Source organism: Carcharodon carcharias, chromosome 10 (genome assembly GCF_017639515.1).
Source record: "Carcharodon carcharias isolate sCarCar2 chromosome 10, sCarCar2.pri, whole genome shotgun sequence".
NCBI lineage: Eukaryota > Metazoa > Chordata > Chondrichthyes > Lamniformes > Lamnidae > Carcharodon > Carcharodon carcharias.
Genome location: NC_054476.1, coordinates 139375336 through 139396122, shown reverse-complemented (window position 1 = coordinate 139396122; position 20787 = coordinate 139375336). Strand labels below are relative to the sequence as shown.

General features: G+C 43.3%; 1 protein-coding gene across 12 annotated transcripts in view; it reads right to left on the bottom strand.

Moving 5' to 3' along the window:
• Window positions 1–20787, bottom strand: part of ncor1 (nuclear receptor corepressor 1) — a 404095-nt gene that overhangs the window by 150738 nt on the left and 232570 nt on the right. For all 12 annotated transcript variants that reach the window (XM_041197143.1, XM_041197144.1, XM_041197133.1 and 9 more), the window contains 2 exons: window positions 15805–15867; window positions 10881–11023 (listed from right to left, as the gene is read on the bottom strand). In XM_041197143.1, the coding sequence (XP_041053077.1) occupies window positions 10881–11023; window positions 15805–15867 (206 nt within the window). The remainder of the gene's footprint in view (window positions 1–10880; window positions 11024–15804; window positions 15868–20787) is intronic.

The window sequence follows — 20787 nt, the reverse complement described above, 5'->3', positions numbered from 1 at the left end:
AGGAATATCACAGCTTGGTATGATATAGGGCAGAATCTTGCAGTTTTTCAACTTCTTGCCTGTTCTTCAACATGGTTCACTTTAAACAACTTGTACATAGTGTTATGTGAAGGGCCCTTCCAGACATGCCCATTCCGAGGCATAAGAACATAAGAACGTATGAAACCGGAGCAGGAGTAAGCCATATGGTCCCTTGAGCCTGTTCCGCACCATTCAATAAGATCATAACTGATCTGAGCTTAGGCTGCCTGCCTGTTCTTCACAACCCTCAACTCCCCTACAGTTCAAAAATCTACCTGTCTCAGCCTTCTATACGTTCAATGATCCAGCCTCCACAGCTCTCTTGGGTCGAGCATTCCCATGTGCTTTAATTTTGCCCACTAGCCTCTTACGTGGGGCCTTATCAAAAGTCTTCGTGAAATCCAAATAGGCCACACCCACTGGTTCTCCCTTATCTATTCTACTATTTACATCCTCAAAAAACTCCAGATTAGTTAAGCATGATTTTGCTTTCATAAACCCATGCTGACTTCATCTAATCCTGTTAATGCTTTTCAAGTGTTCTGTTACCACGTCTTTTATAATACTCTCGCATTTTTCCCCATTACTGATGTCAGGCTAACTGGTCCGTAATTCTCTGTTTTTTCTCTTCCTCCTTTTTTAAATAGTGGCATTACATTTGCCACCCTCCAATCTGTAGGAACTGCTCCAGAGTCTATAGAATTTTGGAAGATGACTACTAATACATCCAATATTTCCAGGGCCATGTCCCTTAGTACTCTGGGGTGTAGATTATCAGGCCGTAGGGATTTTTCAGCCTTTAACCCCATTAATTTCTCTAGCACCATTTTTTTTACTAATATTGATTTTCTCCAATTCCTCCTTCGCTTTTACTTTTGTGCCATACAGCAATGAATAATTGTTGTAATTCATGCATACGTTCCTTAAATATTAGCCATTGCCTATCCACTGTCAACCCTTTTAGTAAGGTTCCCCAATCCATCATTGACAACTCACGCCTCATACCCTCGTAGTTTCCTCTATTTAGATTCAGAACCCGAGTTTCAAATTCAACTTCTTCACTCTCCATCCTAATGAACAATTCTATCATTTTATGGTCGCTCTTCCCCAAGGTATCCTGCACAACAAGATTGTTAATTAATCCTTTCTCATTGCACCAATACCCAGTCTAGGATAGCCTGCTCACTAGTTGGTTCCTCAATGTATTAGTCTAGAAAAACATCATGTACACACTCCAGGAAATCCTCCTCCACAGTATTATTGCTAGTTTGGTTTGTCCAATCTATATGTAGATTATAGTCACCCACGATTACCTTGTTGTATGCATCTCTAATTTCCTGCTTAATGCCTTCCCTTACATCTCCATAACTGTTTGGGGGCCAATAGACAACCCCCACCAACATTTTCTGCCCCTTGGTGTTTCTTATCTCCACGCAGACAGATTCCATACTATGATTTTCCGAGCCAAAATCCTTCTTCACTATTGCAAGAATTTCCTCCTTTACTAACAATGCTACCGCACCTCCTTTCCCCATTTGTCTGTCCTTCCTAAATATTGAGTACCCCTAGATGTTCAGTTCCCATCCTTGGTCATCCTTCAGCCATGTCTCTGTAATTGCAACTATATCATAACCATTTATATCTATTTGTGCTGTTAATTCAGCACATTAAGATACAATTCCTTTAGATTTGTCTTTTTAACCTTGTTAGTCATCTTAGCTTCATTTTGCACTACGACCCCATTTGTTTCTCGCCATCGTTTTTTCAGTCTTCCACTTTTGCTTCTTACTTTTCTGTCTTTTGTTTCTATCTTTGTTTCCCCCTCCTCTGTCTCCCTGCTCAGGTTCCCATCCCCCTGCCATTCTAATTTAATCCTTTAACAAGGGTAATACAGTAATGATGGGATACTTCAATCTACATACAGACTAAGTAAACCTAATTAGCACCAATGATGGGGAGGACGACTTCCTGGAATGTATACAAGATGGTTTTCTATAACAGTATGTTGAGGAACCAACTAGACAATGAGCTATTTTAGACTAGTAACGTGCAAAGAGAATGGGCTAATTAATAATCTCATTGCAAAGAAGCCTTTAGGGAAGAGTGACAATAATATGATGGAATTTGACATAAAGATTGAAAGTAATATAATTCAATCTGAAACTAGGGTCTTTAATCTAAGTCTATGTTTGCTGCCAACGCCATGCACATACAGTTGCATGCTGATAGTAGACCCAGATTAGCGGTGGCCATCTTTTTAGGGGGAAATGTGTGTCAGGGATTATTTGTGGCTATCACTGTCTCTGGCAGCAGGAGGAGAGGGAAAGTAAAACCTTTTCCTTGTGAGGTATTTTACTACAGTCACATTGGAAGCTCTGCCTTACTATCCCAGTAATGTAAGTGGATTGTAGATTGCCGAGAATGTTAGGTTATTTTGCCTCTCCTCATTCTGCCACTCTGCATTCCAGGCTACAGCAGCAACGTCATTGGATTTCCGTACATGCAAAGACCATCTTGTGCGGCCATATTACATTCGTCAGAGACACAGTGGTAATCTAAACAAAGGAAACTACAAAGTATGAGGTGCAAGTTGGCTGTGGTAGATTGGGAAACTACACTAAAAAGTACGATGGTAGACATGCAATGGCTAGCATCTAAAGAATTATAAGGTGATTTTACAATACATTCCTCTGAGGCACAAAAACCCAGCAGGAAAAGTGATCCAACCCTGGCCAACAAGATAAGTTAAGATTTGTATTAGATCAAGGGAAGAGGCCTATAAAGTTGCCAAAAAAAGTAGTAAGCCTGAGGATTGGGGTATTTCAGAATTCAGCAAAGTAGAACCAAGAAATTGATTAAAAAAAAAGAAAATAGAATTTGAAAATAAACTAGTGAGAAATACAAAATCTGATTGTAAAAGCTTCCAAAGGCACATAAAAAGGAAAAGATTAGCAAGGACAGGCAGAGACAGGAGATTCCATAATGGGGAATAAGGAGATGGCAGAAAAACTGAACAGATACTTTGGGCGGAATCATCCCAGATTTCCAAAAAGTGCGGTAGAGGGTGGAAAAAAGGAGTTTTACCCACCAGTTACAATGGTGGCTTTTTGCACAATATCATCACAATCCCAGCACGTCCATCCTCATTAATAATGCATTCACAGGAAACGCGCCAGATAGCTGGTGGGCAGGCTCTGATTTGCCCACCACACCATGACCTCAGCACTTCCTCGCTCTAGGCACCATAGTTAAAGTGCACCAGCACTCATGCCTACTTCATGTCTTCAGACCAGGGCAGCTCCAGGCAACAGATGGCCTTGAAAGCAAAGGAGACGGCAGCTCCCAAATTTAGTGACGCCTCCCTGGGGTGCCTGCTGGACTCAGTGGAAGGCCACTACGATGTCCTCTACCCGCAGTCAGGCCACAGGAGATCCACCTACTGGCCCGGGAGGCATGGTAACAGTGCTCAGCGCCACCGGAGCACAGAGCAGGTCAGCCATCCAGAGCATGAAGAGGATGGATGCCAGATTATGTCAACCACCTCATCACTCTCAACTCTCACACTCACAAGCCCATCACACATCCACAGGGATCTCACACCTCAAGGGACAACACCACGAACTCACACACAACCTCACTTTTCCATCAGACTCGCATCCTCTGGAGCTCACGTCTTCATCGTTAATGGCTCTGCTCACCACACAAACATTCTATGTCGTGCTATGCTTCCTGCTCACACTCTCTCCATCTGTTTTCAAGCAGGAAAAGTGAGTTCATAACAGCAGGGAGAGGTCCCAGATCGGGGGTGAGTGGCCAACATTAGCCCCCTCGCTCAGTTTGAGCAGTGTGCCATCGTGCTGACTGTGGACCATGCCTGCGGCGATGGTGAGGTCAGTGGCGAACATCCATGTGAGGATCCTGTGCCACATTGTCCCTCTCTCAACTCAAGTGTGAGTGATCTCTCTCCTATTTTTGACTCTGCTGCCATGCACTAATTATCTCTACTTTGGTTCACAGGGAGATCTGCCAAGCAACTGACGCCCTCAGCTATCCAGTCCCTCAGCTCCATCCATGTCCTCACCTCCAGCCAAGAGGGCACATCCTGCATCGAAGAGCTGGAAATAAGCAGCCTAGAAGACGCATCACAGTGCTTTCCCACACTCTGCACCAGTGCAGAGGCACACCCTGGTGGGATCTAGATCTACAGCAAGCTGGGATTCACAATCTGGTGGTCACCGCACAGACATGTGTCTGCAGCAGGAGGAGGCAGGTTCAGCTGATTTCCCTGGCCCTTGGAAGACTGCTGGGGAAGAGGCATATGTAAGGTCTGAGTCAGATAATGAGTTTCTGGATTCGGCCTTCCAACTCATCGTGGAGGGTCAGCAGAAGGCACGGGAACATCACGCAGAGCTTTTGCAAGCCCTCAACAGAGCAGCACTCAAGTCGGAGGATAAAGTGGTGCCCACATGTCCTCTCCCACCCCAGACTCCTTCCTTCCCTCCTCCCCAATTGCCACATTCTCCCCCTTTATACCCTCCTCCCCTCTCCCAACCTCACCCCACCTTTATTGTTACCCCCCCGCCAAACATCTGCACACCACCCGCGCCCCCCCTGCACCAGTTCTACTTTATGCCCCCACACCCCAGTACATCTTCCCCTCCCAGTCAAACCTAGACCTTCCTCTCCCACACCCCCGGTACACAATCCTCTCCCACTCACAGCTGGGCTTTCCTCTCCCACCCCTTGTTGATTATCCATAACGGCCTATGGCCGTGATATTCCAAAGCAGAACCCAGGCATCAATGGAGCCCTCCAACCTACTGTGAGCTGCTTTGCATCAGGGCCATGTCTATGAGAATCCACCCAGCATGCAATGCACGTGTTCCTCCTGGGTCCGGTAGCTGTAGGGCACCTTCTGCTCCTCAGATGTCCATGATCTGAGCAAGGGCCTAACAGTAAGTCCTGACTTCTGCATGCCACACTTGTCCAAATGTGTTCTGGACCGGCATGTTTTCCTGCTGGCGTAACAGAAAATTGGGTGTGGGATGATTCTGGTTGGGCCTTTCTTTGCACCCCATTAGCGGGATGCTAAGCAAGTTCACGCTGTCCTCCAGCAGCATTGGCGCTCCGCCATGCTGGGCACCATCAGATGATCCCGCTGTGCTTTGATGCCAGCGTGAAACCGATTTTCGGCCTTCACACCATATTGTCCATCCCCACCCCTCACCATGACGCCCTATGCCAATGGGACCGGAAAGTTCTGGCTTTTATGTCTGTCTTGGTGGAATATACAGAAAACCTCCTTGAGATACTAAAGCAAGGAACTAGGTGAGATTGAGGACCTGAAAGAAATAAGTATTAGTAAAAAGTAGTACTGGAGAAATTAATGGGACTGAAAGTTGATTAATCCCCTGGACCTGATGATCTACATCCCAGAGTGTTGAAAGAGGTGGCTGTAGAGATGGTGGATGCATTGGTGGTCATCTTTCAAATTTCTATAGATTCAGGAACAGTTCCTGCAGGTTGGAAGGTAACAAATGTAGCCCCACTATTTAAGAGAAAAGGGAGAGAGAAAACAGGGAACTACAGATCTGTTAGCCTGACATCAGTAGAATGGAAAATGCTGGAGTCTATTATAAAAGATATGATAACTGGACACTTAGAAAATAATGGTAAGATTGGGAAGAGTCAACATGGATTTATGAAAGGGAAATGATGTTTGCCGAGTTTTCCAAGGATGCAACTCGCAGAATAGATAAGGGAGAATCAGTGGGTGTGGTGTATTTGGATTCTCAGAAGGCTTTCAATAAGGCTCCACGTGAGGGTTAGCAAGTGACATTGGAGCACATGGGAATGGGGGTAATATACTGGTATGGTTTGAGGACTGATTAACAACAGAAAATAAAGATAGGAATAAATGGGTTATTCTCAGACTAGCAGGCTGAAACTAGTGGGGTATCGCAAGATCAGTGCTTGAGCCCCAGCTATTTGCAATTTATATCAATGATTTGGATGTGGGGACCAAATGTAATACTGCCAAGTTTGCTGATGACACAAAATTTAGTGGTAGTGAAAATTGTGAGGAGAATGTTAACAGGCTTCAAGTGGATTTAGACAGGCTAAGTGAGTGGGCAAGAACACAGTTGATAGAATATAATATGGAAAAATATGAAGTTATCCATTTTGGTGGGAAAAACAGAAATGCAGATGTGGGACTCGATGGCATAGCGGTATTGTTGCTGGACTAATATTCCAGAGACTTAGGGTAATACTCTGTAGCATGGTGGAATTTGAATTCAATAAAAATTTCGAATTAAAAGTATAATGATGACCGTGAAGCCATTGTTGATTGTTGTAAAAACCTATCTGATTCACGAATGTCCTTTAGGGAAGTGAATCTGCCGTCCTTACCTGGTTTGGCCTACATGTGACTCCAGGTCTACAGCAATGTGGTTGACTCTTAAATGTCCTCTGAACAAGGGCAGTTAGGGATGGGCAATAAATGCTGGCCTAACTAGCGACACTCACATCCCATGAACGAATAAACAAAAATAAATATTGGGTTCCATTTGATATGAAATTTATTCTTTTGCCATTTTAAAAAATTGACTTTCTGCTGAACCAAAGAAGATGGCTGCTACAAATCACATGACCAGTGTTGGCCTTTTGTCCAGGAACTACCCCCTGAAGTTACAAGAACAAAATAATTATTTTCTCAGCTCTAGAATCTCAAGTCTCATTGCATAGACCCCTTGTAATCACAAAACACTACGAGACTCCCACATCAGAACTTGTCATGGCTACATGCTAACAGGCTCATACCACACCTGGTACTGTCCCTGGTACCATTTCAAAGAGAAAGCAAAGGGATGCCATTTGCATCTGTTAAGCTCACCTTGTTAGAGGAGTCAGTGGGTCTGCCTCTACAATGGTTTCCCAACACCAGACCCTCCAACTGGTTGGTAACTCTTTCAACAACTAGGGTAGAATCTTCAGCTCGGCGAGCAGGGGCAGGACGTAAAATGTCGTATGGTGATGTCGGGCGTGCGTCCCAACGTCACTGCGCGTCATTTATATTTTCAGTTCGGTGGGCGCACAGCCGAACTGTCAAAGGCCTATTAAGGCCATTTAAAAAGCCAATAAAGCAATTAGTTGAGCTGCCCAAGTTTGGTGGGCAGATGAAGAGCCTGGGCGGCCTTTGCGTTTTTCATGGAACCTCATCCACAGGCGGGATGAGGTTTCATGAACATTTTTAAAGTGTTTGAAAAAGTTTTAATAAAATTAATGGACATGTCCCAGCTCATGTGATAGTTTCACATGAGGGGACATGTCCTTAAATTTTTTTTAAGCCTTTACTAAATATTTTATAAGTAAAATTACTCTCCCTGAGGCATCTCAGTGCCTCACGGAGGTTCCTGCGCTCTTTCGCACGCATGCGTGAAACAGCACACTCCCCAACTCAGGCAAACCGCGCCCCCCACCCACCCCACTCCACGCTGAGCGGGCATTAATCGGCCTGCCCATGTAAAATGGTGGCGCCCAGCCGATCGGGGGCGCTGATCGGCTGCGCGTCCACCCACACCCTCCCCTGCCGACAGGGAGAAAATTCTCTCCCTAATCATTGGGGCCATTATCAGTCCTGAAAAAAGCCCATTCCAAACACTGGATAAACATCCTTTTTGAAGTCATTGAGAAAGAAGGTTACGTTTTTTGAGTGACCACTTTGAAATCTCAATATGCCTTTGAGAACTGGAAAATCCTCTGACTTTAACATCAACTGGAAAGGTCACCAGCAGCCTGGCTGAGTAAGCAGTCAGTTTCCACCTCTCAACTCCACGAAGCCCGCTTGATTTAAAAAGTCTCTGATCAACATCTTATCAAGCGATCTAAGTACAGAAAGCTCATCATTTTGTAGCATCGTCCGTTTCAAGGATTTTCGTATTGTTATATCCACCCAGAGCCTCATCGGAACTGAAGCCCACTGCAAAGGAAACACCCTCTGGACCTTGATTCTTGACTCTGGAAATGCCCCTTTTAGAGTGTGTGAGTGTGTGTGTGTGTGGGGAGAAGTTGCATCACGCAAACCAAAAGACTGGGAAACAACAGCACCGCATACTTTAAAAGTTATTCAAAACACCTAGTTACAGGTAGGCGGTAAGAGGAAATGGGTACAGTTTGCCTGTCTCTCTCCTGTCTATAACAGAAATTGGCAGCTCAGGTCCAGGAAAGACTCCTCCAAACCAAAAGTTAATCAAACAAGAAAATGTGACCAAAAAAACATTGACCAGAGTCTAAATCTAAGATGAGCCAATTCTGATATTAAAAGAATGTATTGGAAGCCAAGGTGGAAAATTCAGCAGCTGGAACAATTTTTAAAGCACAAGAAAGTTACTGCAGCAAATTCCCTTTCCCTAACACTAAGAAAATGGCAACTTTCGATGTGAGAATGTGGGTAAAGCAAGGAAATTTAAATGGCGAAACATCAGCATACCTAAGCACAGAACAACTGAAAGCTGTAGCTAGGGAGGTACAGTTAAAACTATCGAGTAGGGTGAAAAGAAGTGGACAGATCCAGTTGCCTGTCAAGCATTTGGACCTCAGTTATCAACCAGAGCAGGTGGATGAGCTCACCCCTGACTCTATACCCTTTGCCCTAGCCAAATTTGAGGTGGAAGAGCTCAGGATGCAGCTAGAGATTCAGGAAAGGGAAAGAGAGACAGGAGGAGAGAGAGAAAGGGAAAAGGAGAGGGAAAGAGAGAAAGAATGGAAGAGTATTTCTTAAATAGTGAAAGATTGGGAAGTGTTGCTGTTCAAAGAGACCTGGGTGTCCTTTTTCACAAGTCACTGAAGGCTAATATGCAGGTGCAACAAGCAATTAGAAAGGCAAATGACATACTGGCATTTACTGCAGTACAGCAGTAAAGAAGTGTTGCTGCAGTTATGTAGGACCTTGTGTGATGTGAGACCACATCTGGAGTATTGGGTGCAGTTTTGGCCTTCTTATCTAAGGAAGGATATACTTGCCATAGAGGAAGTGCAGCGAAGTTTCACTAGACTGATTCCGGGGAAGGCAGGAGTGTCCTATGAGGAGACATTGAGGAGACTGAGCCTGTATACTCTAGAGTTTAAAAGAATGAGAGCTGACCTCATAGAGATATACAAAATTCTTATATTGCTCTACAGAGTAGAGCCAGAAAGGATGTCTCCCCTAGCTGGGGGCTCCAGGACCAGGGGACACAGTCTCAGAATAAGAGGTAGGCCATTTAGGACCAAGATAAGAAGGAATTTCTTCACTCAGCAGCTGGTGAGTCTTTGGAATTCTCTAACCCAGAGGGGTGTGAGAGCATAGTCATTGAGTATGTTCAAGACAGAGATGGATAGATTTCTAGTTATTAAAAATATCAAGGGATATGGGGATGGTGCGTGAAAATGGTATCGAGGTAGAAGATCAGCCAAGATCTAGTTGAATGGTGGAGCAGGCTCAAGGGGCCAAATGGCTAACTCTTGGTCCTATTTCCTACGATTCTTTGTAAATCAATGAATTTCAAAGGCAGACAACAATGTTGTGCTTTGTGTGGTAAACAGAGAGAAGAGCCTGCTTGGCTTTGTGAACTACCACAGCTGGGTGCACGAGGGAAAGTCTCTAGTCGAAGAGATGCATCCAATAGCAATCTAAGCATTCGAGGAGATTCATTCTGGTGTGGCCAGAGGGGAAGAATCGTCAGGACAAGCTTTACAGCTGGTCGTGGATTTAAGAACCTCTGCAAAAACTAAGTGCCTGGAGATGGTTGCTTGAAGTTACTGCTCAGTGAAATGGAATTGCAAACTCATTAGAAGCTGGAAGCAACTGTGAACTGTGTGTTATAATATGTCAATAAGACATGAAAGAAATCCAAACTATGTACATCATTTTTCTTCTGCTATTTTAAAATGGACTTTTGCTGAACCAAACGTTGACTGCCAGAGGTCACATGATTCAGAGATAAAAACAAAAAACTGCGGATGCTAGAAATCCAAAGCAAAAACAGAATTACCTGGAAAAACTCAGCAGTCTGGCAGCATCAGCGGAGAAGAAAAGAGTTGACGTTTCGCTAGTTCTGTTGAAGGGTTATGAGGACTCGAAACGTCAACTCTTTTCTTCTCCGCCGATGCTGCCGACCTGCTGAGTTTTCCCAGGTAATTCTGTTTTTGTGTCACATGATTCAGGATTGGCCACCTGTCCTGGAAGCTTTCCACAGAAGTTACAAGAACAAAAGAGTTCCCCACTCATCATGGTGGCACAGAAACCTCATTGTGCTGTATTCTCATTCGCTTTCAAAGACATTTGTGCTGCTGTTTCTAATCAGGAGCTCATCTGAACTCCACAACGAAGGAAACACCTTCTAGACTTTGACTTTCTAGCCTCTGGAAATCATGTGAGCTAATATTCATTTCTGTGGTTCTTTTACTGTTGGTATCCATTGTTGTAAAAGCCTCCTCTTTTCTATCCCCCTTACATGTGTATGTGTGCGCGTGTGTGTGTGTGTGAGGTTGTCAACTACCCCACGCCCCAACCCCACCACAATCCCCTGGCTTGAATGTGAAATAAACTAACCTTCTGAGTTACTAATAAAGAGAAATTGCTGGGTATTGCTTATAAAATTGGACCACACAAACTGAGGGTTTGGGGAAAACGCACCATAGCCTACTTTAAAATATGAAATCCTTTTGTTTCTTTTTTTCAGCTATTAAAAAAAATTCAAACTTCTAGTTAAAGTTATCAGCCTCTATGGGGATTGTAACATTACTCGGAACGTATACTCACTATCTAGATTCCCCCACGAGGGGAAATATCCATGCAGGTGGAAAGGCTGACTCACCACTCTAAGTTTGTGCTGTTGCAGCAGCATGTCCAGGTTGTGCCGCCTCTTGTAGTTAAAGTAGAAATTCTTGCATTGCGCTTCACTTTTGGTGCCCACCATCTTGGCAATGGCTGCCCAGTTCCGTCCATGTTCCACGAGTCCTAAGGAAACAAGATTAAATCATATTGAGTCACAGGTTATTTCAGCAAATAAAAGGTCATTTGGCAGATAGAGTCGATAATGACTCTTTAAAACAATCCAATCAGTCCCATTTCCTAGCTCTATGCCCATAGCCCTGCAAGTTTGTTTCCCTTAACTGAACATTCCAATTTGTTTTTCAAATAATTGATCTCTCTGCTGGGTGGCACGGTGGTGCAGTAGTTAGAGCTGCTGCATCATAGCTCCAGGGACCCGGGTTTGATCCTGGCCTCAGTTGTCTGTCTGAGTGGAGTGTGCATGTTGTCCATGTCTGCGTGGGTTTCCTCCGGGTGCTCCGGTTTGCTCCCACTGTCCAAAGATGTGCTGGTTGGGTGGATTTGCTACAGTAAATTGTGTGTGTGTGTGTGTGCGCGCTCTGTGATGGATTGACAACCCGTCCTGGGTATACCATGCCTATTGCCTGTCAGAATAGGCTCCAACTCCCCGCGACCCCGAATTGGATGGATAAAGTGGTTCTGGAAAAGTGAGTGAGTGATCTCTCTGCTTCCACCGCCATTCATAGGCATTGAGTTAAGCTCAGTACTACTCGCTGCATAAAAAAATACACATCCCCCCCTGCATCTCTTGCCCAAAACCTTAAATTTGTGTCCCCTAGTCTTTGTACCATCAGCTAATGGGAAGACTTTTTCCTTGTCTATCTTAACTAAACTGTCTTAATTTAGTAAACCTCTATCAAATCTGCCCTTAAACTCCTTTGTTCCAAGGAGAACAACCCCAGGTGATCCCTGGAACTATTCTAGAAAATCTTTTCTGCACCCTCTGAAGGTGCTTCACATACTTCCTAAAGTGTGGTAACCAGTACTGGGTGCAAAACTCTAGTTAATTTAATTACTTTCTTAATTAACTTAGAATAATTCTTACATACTCTACATTTTACTATGCGCTTGGCCTCAATAGCCAAGTGGTTATGGTAATGGGTTTGTAACCCCCAGATCAAGAGTTCAAATCTCACAATGGCAAACTATGTAACAATGTAATTTCATCTGAAACAGATGGAAACGGGTTTGTACTCGAAAGAGTTACATTTTACTATGCATATTAAAAGCTAGTATCACCTACAACTAAAAGTTATCGGTTTCTTAATTACACAGGTATGTTTTTTAGGTATTTACTTTATTTTAAAGTTTTAGTTATTTTTATTTTTATTCATTTATTTTTATGTATTTTAAATAATAAACCCTACTGCTCCCAATAAGCTTTATGTCTGCTATTACAAAAAGCTTATAATGAAGAAAATCTTATTTGAACAAACATATGAAAAAGGAGGAGCAGTTGGCCATTCAGCCCCTTGACCCTGTTTCACCATTTAATAAGGTTACAGCTGATCTGACAGTAACTTCAAACCTGCATCCCGCCTACCCCTCACCCCCTTGCTTACCAAGGATCTATCCACCTCTGCCTTAAAAATAGACAAAAATTGCACTTCCACTGCCTTTTCAGGAAGAGAGTTCCAAAGATTCATGACCCTCTGAGCGAAAGAAATTCACCTCATCTACATTTTAAGTGCGTAACCCCTTAGATTCTCCCACAAGAGGAAACATCCTCTCCACATCCACCCTGTCAAGGCCCCTCAGGATCTTATATGTTTCAATCATATTCTTCAAAACTCTAGCGGATACAAGCCTAACCTGTCTAACCTTTCCTCATAAGACAACCCACCCATTCCAGGTATTAGTCTGGTAAACTTTCTCAGAACAATTATCAATAAATTGTACCAGTATTTAAAAGATTAGTAAGCAAAACAACTAAAATACTCGCCAACCAATCACTTACCTAGTTCCCTATGACATCACACTTGATTTTCTCCAAATCATGTCGGTCTACTGAAGCCCACCATCAGCAACGAGTTCTTTCATCTCCCGGCTCCCTCCTAACTCCTTCTTGTGGTCTTTCATCTCCCGGATCCTCCCTCGCTCTTTCATCTCCCGGATCCTCCCTCGCTCCTTCTCATGCTCTTTCATCTCCCGGATCCTCCCTCGCTCCTTCTTGTGCTTTTATCTCCTGGCTCTTCTCTCGCTCCTCTTCATGCTCTTTCGTCTCCCGGCTGCTCTCTCGTTCCTTCTTGCACTTATTTATCTACCGGCTCCTCTTTCACTCCTTCTTGCACTCTTTTATCTCCTGGTTCCTCTTTCACTCCTCCTCGTGCTCTTTCATCTCCCGGCTGCTCTCTCGCTCCTTCTCGCGTTTTTTAATCTCCTGCTCCTCTCGCTCTTATTTATCTCCCAGTTCCCCTCTCACTCCTTCTCGCGGTCTTTTATCACCCGGCTCTGCCCTCGCTCCTTCTTGTGCTTTTATCTCCAGGCTCCTCTCTCGCTCCTTCTCATGCTTTTATCTCCAGGCTTCTCTCTCGCTCCTTCTCGTGCTTTTATCTCCTGCTCCTCTCTCACTACTTCATGTGCTCTTTTATCTCTCAGCTTCTCCCTCACTCCTTCTCGCGTTTTTGTTATCTTCCGCTCCTCTCTCATTCCTTCTCGTGCTCTTTTATCTCTCGGCTTCTCCCTCACTCCTTCTCGCGCTTTTGTTATCTTCCACTCCTCTCCCACTCCTTCTTGTGCTCTTTTATCTCTCAGCTTCTCCCTCACTCCTCGTGCTTTTTTTTTATCTCCCGCTCCTTTCTCACTCCTTCTTGTGCTCTTTTATTTCCCAGCTTCTTTCTTGTTCCTTTTCACACTGTTTTATCTCCTGCCCCTCCCCTGGCACCGAGGCAGCCTCCTGCCCCTTCCCCCAGTGCCGAGGCAGCCACCTGCCCCTATTCCCCCAGGTCCCAGCAACCTTCTCTATCTGCAATGTGCCAAATATCACGAATTATTGCTTACACAATTGGAGTAATAATAGTGACAGAACAAGAAATTTTACTAGAGGAAAACCAATAATGAGTTAATTAATCCACAACTTGCAGCATTTATAGAGTTTAGAGAAAAAGACCATCTGTACATTAAAGATGGTGAAAGGGAGCCGTGCAGCGCTAAACTTCACATCTGTGCCTACAGGGCCACACTCCAGCTACGTGTGAACATAGCCAGTGGAAGGTGTAAACTGAAGAGCAAGAAATCTAAAACAAATTCCAAAACTGTTTAAGTTTCATCTTCAGTTATAAACAGGAGCTGAATAGATGAAAGTCTGTCCCAACCACCACCTTCTCAAGGGCAATTAGGGATGGCCCACAAGAATAAAAAAATCTGCTACCACGGAAACTGATAAAAGAAAGCTTCAAAACAAAGCTTCAACAATTCAGAGAAAGTAAACACTTGAGCTGCGTTATGACTCCAGTTATTCAGTCAAAAAATTATTTATTTTATAAAACTGCACTTGATATGTTGGAACATTATGTTTTTTTTGAAGTATGTGAGGTAAAATGAAGAGGTCTTCAGAAGTGAAAGTGATCCTTGGAGCATTACATCATCAACAAATAAATGTGCTCCCAGGTCTGCCACCCAAAGTCCTCTGCACACGTTAGTATCCAGACATTTAAAAGAACAAGAACCTTTATCCCACATGGATTTGATGTTAACGTTTCCCTCCTCCACTTTCACATCCATTCATTACCATGGATATCTCATGATACATTTAACGTACATTCCATTATTGTTCTCCATAAAACCCACTCATTTTAGCAAAGTAATAACTGAGACCAATCTCCAATAACAATAATATGCTAATCTATACCATCACTCTGTACAAGCCATTAGCTGATCCAACATGTCAACAATAAACAGTTTACCATACCTGCTGATACCAAGAACTGGAAGCTAAAACAGCTTCTGAATGCTATCCAGCTTCCATTTCCTTTACTTCCTTCTGAGCATTTCTATCTCCCAACCTCATTCCTTACTGGCATGCCCCGGACTCTCATATTTCACTTTATGACCTTGAACTTGTGTCCTCTGCAAAAGTCTCAATTTCATCCAACTAAGCTCCTACCCCAACGAAATCTGATCACAATGAACATTACCCTCTTCTCCCATAACTTTACACCGACTGTTCTGGTCAAAGGGTCCCCATGAATCTGACCACTGGAAGGTGCTATATAAATGCAAGTCTTTCTATTTTTATCTTTTTTTACATCAACCTGAGAAGGCAGACTGGGACTCAGTTTAACATCTCATCCAAAAGACAGCACACCTCTAATAGCACAGTACAGCCCTCAGTCCTGTACTGAAGTGTTAGCCTAGATTAAATGTTTAAAATCTGAAATAATTCTTTCAATTAATTCTACAACACTGCATTGCTGCCAACTTGAGACAGCTCAGTGAGATTGGAGCCAACTATGGCAATCAGCTTCCAAAAGCATTCAGCTGCTATACCTACTCACTTTTCACAACATAAGATGCAGCTGTTTTTAATATATATGAGTTGTATTATAACTGAATTACACTTCATTATAAGGTTTCTAATAGAAGGATATGTTGAAAGGATGAGATGAAGTAGATAGAGTGGCAGATGGCTTAAACGAAGTATAAGCACCGGGATAGACAAGTTGCGCCGAAGGGCTTGTTTCTGTACTTAAATTTGATGTAATTTGAATGGAAGCCACAAAACTTTCAAATTAGTAGATTATATTTATAAAATGATTAATTTGTATTTACAAATTTATCAAAGTGGTTTGTTAATAGGAGAAACTCACAATAGGAAAGGCAGTGCAGCTACATTAACAAAATAAGACACAATGAGACACTGCCAGGGTTTGAAGTCAGACTAGGAAATTGATTTTTTTCATACCAACCTTTTTTGGCCACTTCCATTTCTTCCTCTGTCCAACGGGAAGTCTCCACAGGCTCAGTAACAGCTGAAAAGTACAAGCAACAATCTGTTCAGAAAGTGGTGAATCCTCAGCCACCTATGCTTACTACAATCTTTTCATCTTTACATTAACCATGCTTAAAGCCTTCCTTCAAAGCTGCTGGTGGTCTGCAAAGACCTATCAGCTCTGATTACTCCAAACTTGGACTAATCCTATTTTCTGCTATCTAGAGAAGGTTAAATAAAATCTTGGGATTAAACATATACTTGTCAATTGAGCACCTAAGATAGATTGCAGTTTGCTGGCAGCATCTAACTGTGCTGTTTTTAAAGGTGTGGCAATAAGTCAAAGGTCACCATATTGATAGAGCTCCACTAACTTATTCCCTCTAGACACAATACTTCACTCAAGTAATCAAGCTGCAATATTCAGTAAAAAAGACGTGCATTTATATAGCACTTTTCACGACCACTGGATGGCTCAAAGCATTAAAGAATGCAACAGAAAGTCAGAGAGAGAAGGGGAAAAAAATCGGAAAAAGGAGAGAGTGACCAAGTGAATAGGGCAAAAAGATTTGACAACAACTTGCAGTTACTCATACTGAAATACAAACTGAATAGTGAAACAGGCAGCTGTTTGTAGCAACACTGCAGTTATGATGTTCAGAGGGAGAGAATGGAGGGAGGAGAGGGAAGGAACAAAAAAGAGCAGTGGATGATGAGGGACGATAGGATGGAATGAGAGAGCGAGAGAGAGAATATAATGGAATATTTAAAGGAGAGAGAGGGGAAAGTAAGTTGTGAAGAGGACAGAAGGAGGCTACAAAGGGATATAGATAGGTTAAGTGAATGGGCAAAGATCTGGCAAATGGAGTATAATGTGGGAGAATGTAAAATTGTCCATTTTGGCAGAAAGAATAAAAAAGCAAATTGTCTAAATGGTGAGAGATTGCAGAGCTCCAAGATGCAGAGGGATCTGAGTGTCCTAGTGTATGAATCACAAAAGGCTAGGATGCAGGCACAACAAGCAATTAGGAAAGCTAATAGAATGTTATCATTCATTGCGAGAAGAATTGAATACAAAAGTACAGAGGTTATGCTTCAATTGTACAGGGTATTGGTGATGCCATATCTGGAATACTGTGTACAGTACTGGCTCCTTATTTAAGGAAGGATGTAATAAATGCATTGAAAGCTGTTCAGAGAAGGTTTACTAGACGAACACCTGGAATGGGAGGGTTGCCTTATGAGGAAAGGTTGAACAGCTAGGCTTGTATTCACTGGAGTTTAGAAGAGTAAGAGGCGGTTTGATTGAAACATATAAGATTCTGAGGGGTTTTGACAGGGTGGATGTGGAGAGGATGTTTCCTCTTGGAAGGGAATCTAGGACTAAGGGTCACTGTTTCAAAATAAGGGGTCGTCCATTTAAGTCAGAGATGAGGAGAATTTTTTTCTCTCAGAGGGTTTTGAGTCTTTGGAACTCTCTTCCTGAAAAGGCAGTGGAAGCAGATTCTTTGAATCTTTTTAAGGCAGAGCTAGATAGATTCTGGATAAGGAAGGGAGTGAAAGGTTTTCAGGGGTAAGCAGGAATGTGGGGTTGGCGTCACAATCAGATCAGTCATAATCTTATTGAATGTTCCTAATTCATATGTACATATGCATAGGAACAGGAATATGGTATGTATGTATGGAACAGGAATAGGAGAAAGAGGAGGACATGGAGTGGAGGGAGGAGGGGGCAGAGTGGGGGGACAGAGAAACAGGAAAGAAAAAAGAATGAGAAACTTGGAAAAAGGAAGTATAGTACATTGCATTAAACTGAATGATAATGATCTCTAAACTATGCAAGATCGAGCAAGGTTTATAAGTAAGACCGCCAACTCTAGTCACAGGCATTTCACATTTTCCCGATGGAAATGGAATGTACTATCAAAAATTCAAACACATGAAGCCGTGCAGAAACAGAGCTCCCAGACCAATGTGTTGACATGGCTGAGGTACTAAATGAATACTTTGCACCAGTCTTTATCAAGAAGGTAGTTGCTACCAGGCCATGGTAACAGACGAGCAAAATCTGTCACTAGAAATGTTCAAAATTGATGAGGAGGGAGTGTTGAAAAGACTGTCGGTACTTAAAAGTTGACAAGGCGCTGGGACTGGATGAGATGCATCCAAGGATATTGAAGGAAGTGAGAGGAGAAATGGCAGGGGCATTGGCCATATTTTTTCAATCATCCCTAGACTCAGGGGAGGTGCCAGACGGCTGAAGAATTGCAAACGTTACACCCTTGTTCAAAAAAGGGTGTAAAGATAAGCCCAGCAATTATAGTCCAGTCAGTTTAACTTCAGTGGTGGGCAAGATTCTAGGAACAATTATTCGCGATAGAATTAGTAGTCACATGGAAAAATATGGGCTGATAAGAAAGAGCCAGCATGGATTTCTAAAGGGGAAATCATGTTTAACCAACTTGCTGGCGTTTTTCTTGAAGAGGTAACAGAAAAGGTCAATGGGGGTAATGCTGTTGATGTGATGTACATGGACTTCCAAAAGGCATTTGATACAATGCTACACAACAGACTTGAGAGAAAAGTTATTGCTCATGGAATAAAAGGGCCAGTAGCAACGTGGATACAAAATTGGCTGAAAAATAAGAACAAGAGGGTAATGGCCAATGGATATTTTTCGGGTTGGAGGAAGGTTTGTAGTGAAGTTCCCCAGGGTCGGTATTGGGACCCTTGCTTTTCTTGATCTATATTAACGATCTAGATCTTGGTATGCAGGGCACAATTTCAAAGTTTGCGGATGATACGAAGCTTGGGAGTGTTGTAAACTGTGAGAAGGACAATGTAGAACTTCAAAAGGACAAGTTGGTGGAGTGGGCAGATAGGTGGCAGATGAAATTGATGTGGAGAAGTGTGAGGTGATGCATTTTGATAGGAAGGGCATGGTCGGACAATACAAAATGAGGGGTGAAATTTTGAAGGGGGTGCAGGAGCAGAAAGGTGTAAATATGCATAGATCATTGAAAGTGGCAGAACAGATGGAGAGAGCAGTTGATCAAATATATTTTATATTTTTGGGCTTTATTAATAGGGGCATAGAGTACAAGAGCAAGGAGGTTATGCTTGTTAGACCTCAGCTGGAATATTGTGTACAGTTCCGGGTGCCATATTATAGGAAGGATGTGAACACATTGGAGAGAGTGCAGGAGAGGTTTACAAGAATGGTTCCAGGGATGAAAAACTTCAGTTATGAAGATAGATTGGAGGGCTTGGGACGGTTCTCCTTGGTGAGGAGAAGGCTGAGAGGAGACTTGATAGAGATGCTCAAAATCATGAGGCGGCTGGACAGAGTAGATAGGGAGAAGCTGTTCCTGCTCGTAAAAGAATCAATAACAAGAGGGCACAGATTTAACGTGGTTTGCAAACAAAAAAAGCAAATGTGACGTGAGAAAAATCTTTTTCACACAATGGTTCAGGTCTGGAATACACTGCCTGGAAGTGCGGTGGAGGCAGGTTCAATCAAGGCATTCAAGAGGGCATTAGATGATTATTTGGATAGAACCAATGTGCAGGGGTACGGGGAAAAAGCAGGGCAATGGTACTAGGTCATAATGCTCATTTGGAGACCCAGTGCAGACACGATGAGCTGAATGGCCTCCTTCTGTGCCCTTAAAATTCTGTCGTTCAAAAGAGCTAATGATGTTGGGGGTGATTTTTATTTTAACTTATTCACGGAATGTGGGCTTCATTGGCTGGGCCAGCATTTATTGCCCATCTCTAGTTGCCCTTGAGAAGGTGGGGATGAGCTGCCACTTTGAACCACTGCAGTCCCTGTGGTGCAGTACCCCTACAGTACTGTTAAGGAGTAAGTTTCAGCATTTTGACCCACCTACAGTGAAGGAACGGTGATATATTTCCAAGTCAAGATGGTGAGTGACTTGGAGGGGAACTTCTAGGTGGTAGTTTTCCCATCTATCTGCTGCCCTTGTCCTTCTAGATGGAATATTGTGTACAGTTCCGGGCGCCACATTATAGGAAGGATGTGAACACATTGGAGAGAGTGCAGGAGAGGTTTACAAGAATGGTTCCAGGGATGAAAAACTTCAGTTATGAAGATAGATTGGAGAGCTTGGGACCGTTCTCCTTGGTGAGGAGAAGGCTGAGAGGAGACTTGATAGAGATGCTCAAAATCATGAGGCGGCTGGACAGAGTAGATAGGGAGAAGCTGTTCCTGCTCGTAAAAGAATCAATAACGAGAGGGCACAGATTTAACATGGTTTGCAAAAAAAAGCAAATGTGACGTGAGAAAAATCTAGAAGGTGCTGTCGAAGGAGCCTTGGTGAATTCCTGCAGTGCATTTTGTAGATGGTACACACTGCTGCTACTGTGTGTCTGTGTTGAAGGGAATGAATGTTTGTGGATGTGGTGCCAATCAAGCGGGCTGCTTTGTCCTGGATGGTGTCAAGCTTCTTGAGTGTTGTGGGAGCTGCATTCATCCAGGCAAGCGGGGAGCATTCCATCGCATTCCTGACACGTGCCTTGTAGATGGTGGACAGGCTTTGGGGAGTCAGGAGGTAGGTTATTCGTCACAGGGTTCCCAGCCTCTGACCTGCTCTTGTAGCCACAGTATTTATATGGCTAGTCCAGTTCAGTTTCTGATCAATAGTAACCCCCAGGATGTTGATAGTGGGGGATTCAGTGATGGCAATGTCATTGAACATCAAGAGGCGATGGTTGGATTCTCTCTTGTTGGAGATGGTTATTGCCTGACACTCGTGCAGCATGAATGCTACTTGCCACTTGTCAGCCCAAGCCTGTATATTGTCCAGGTCTTGCTGCATTTGGACATGGACAGCTTCAGTATCTGAAGAGTCATGAATGGTGCTGAACATTGTGCAATCCATCAGTGAACATTCTCACTTCTGACCTTATAATAGAAGGAAGGTCATTGATGAAGCAGCTA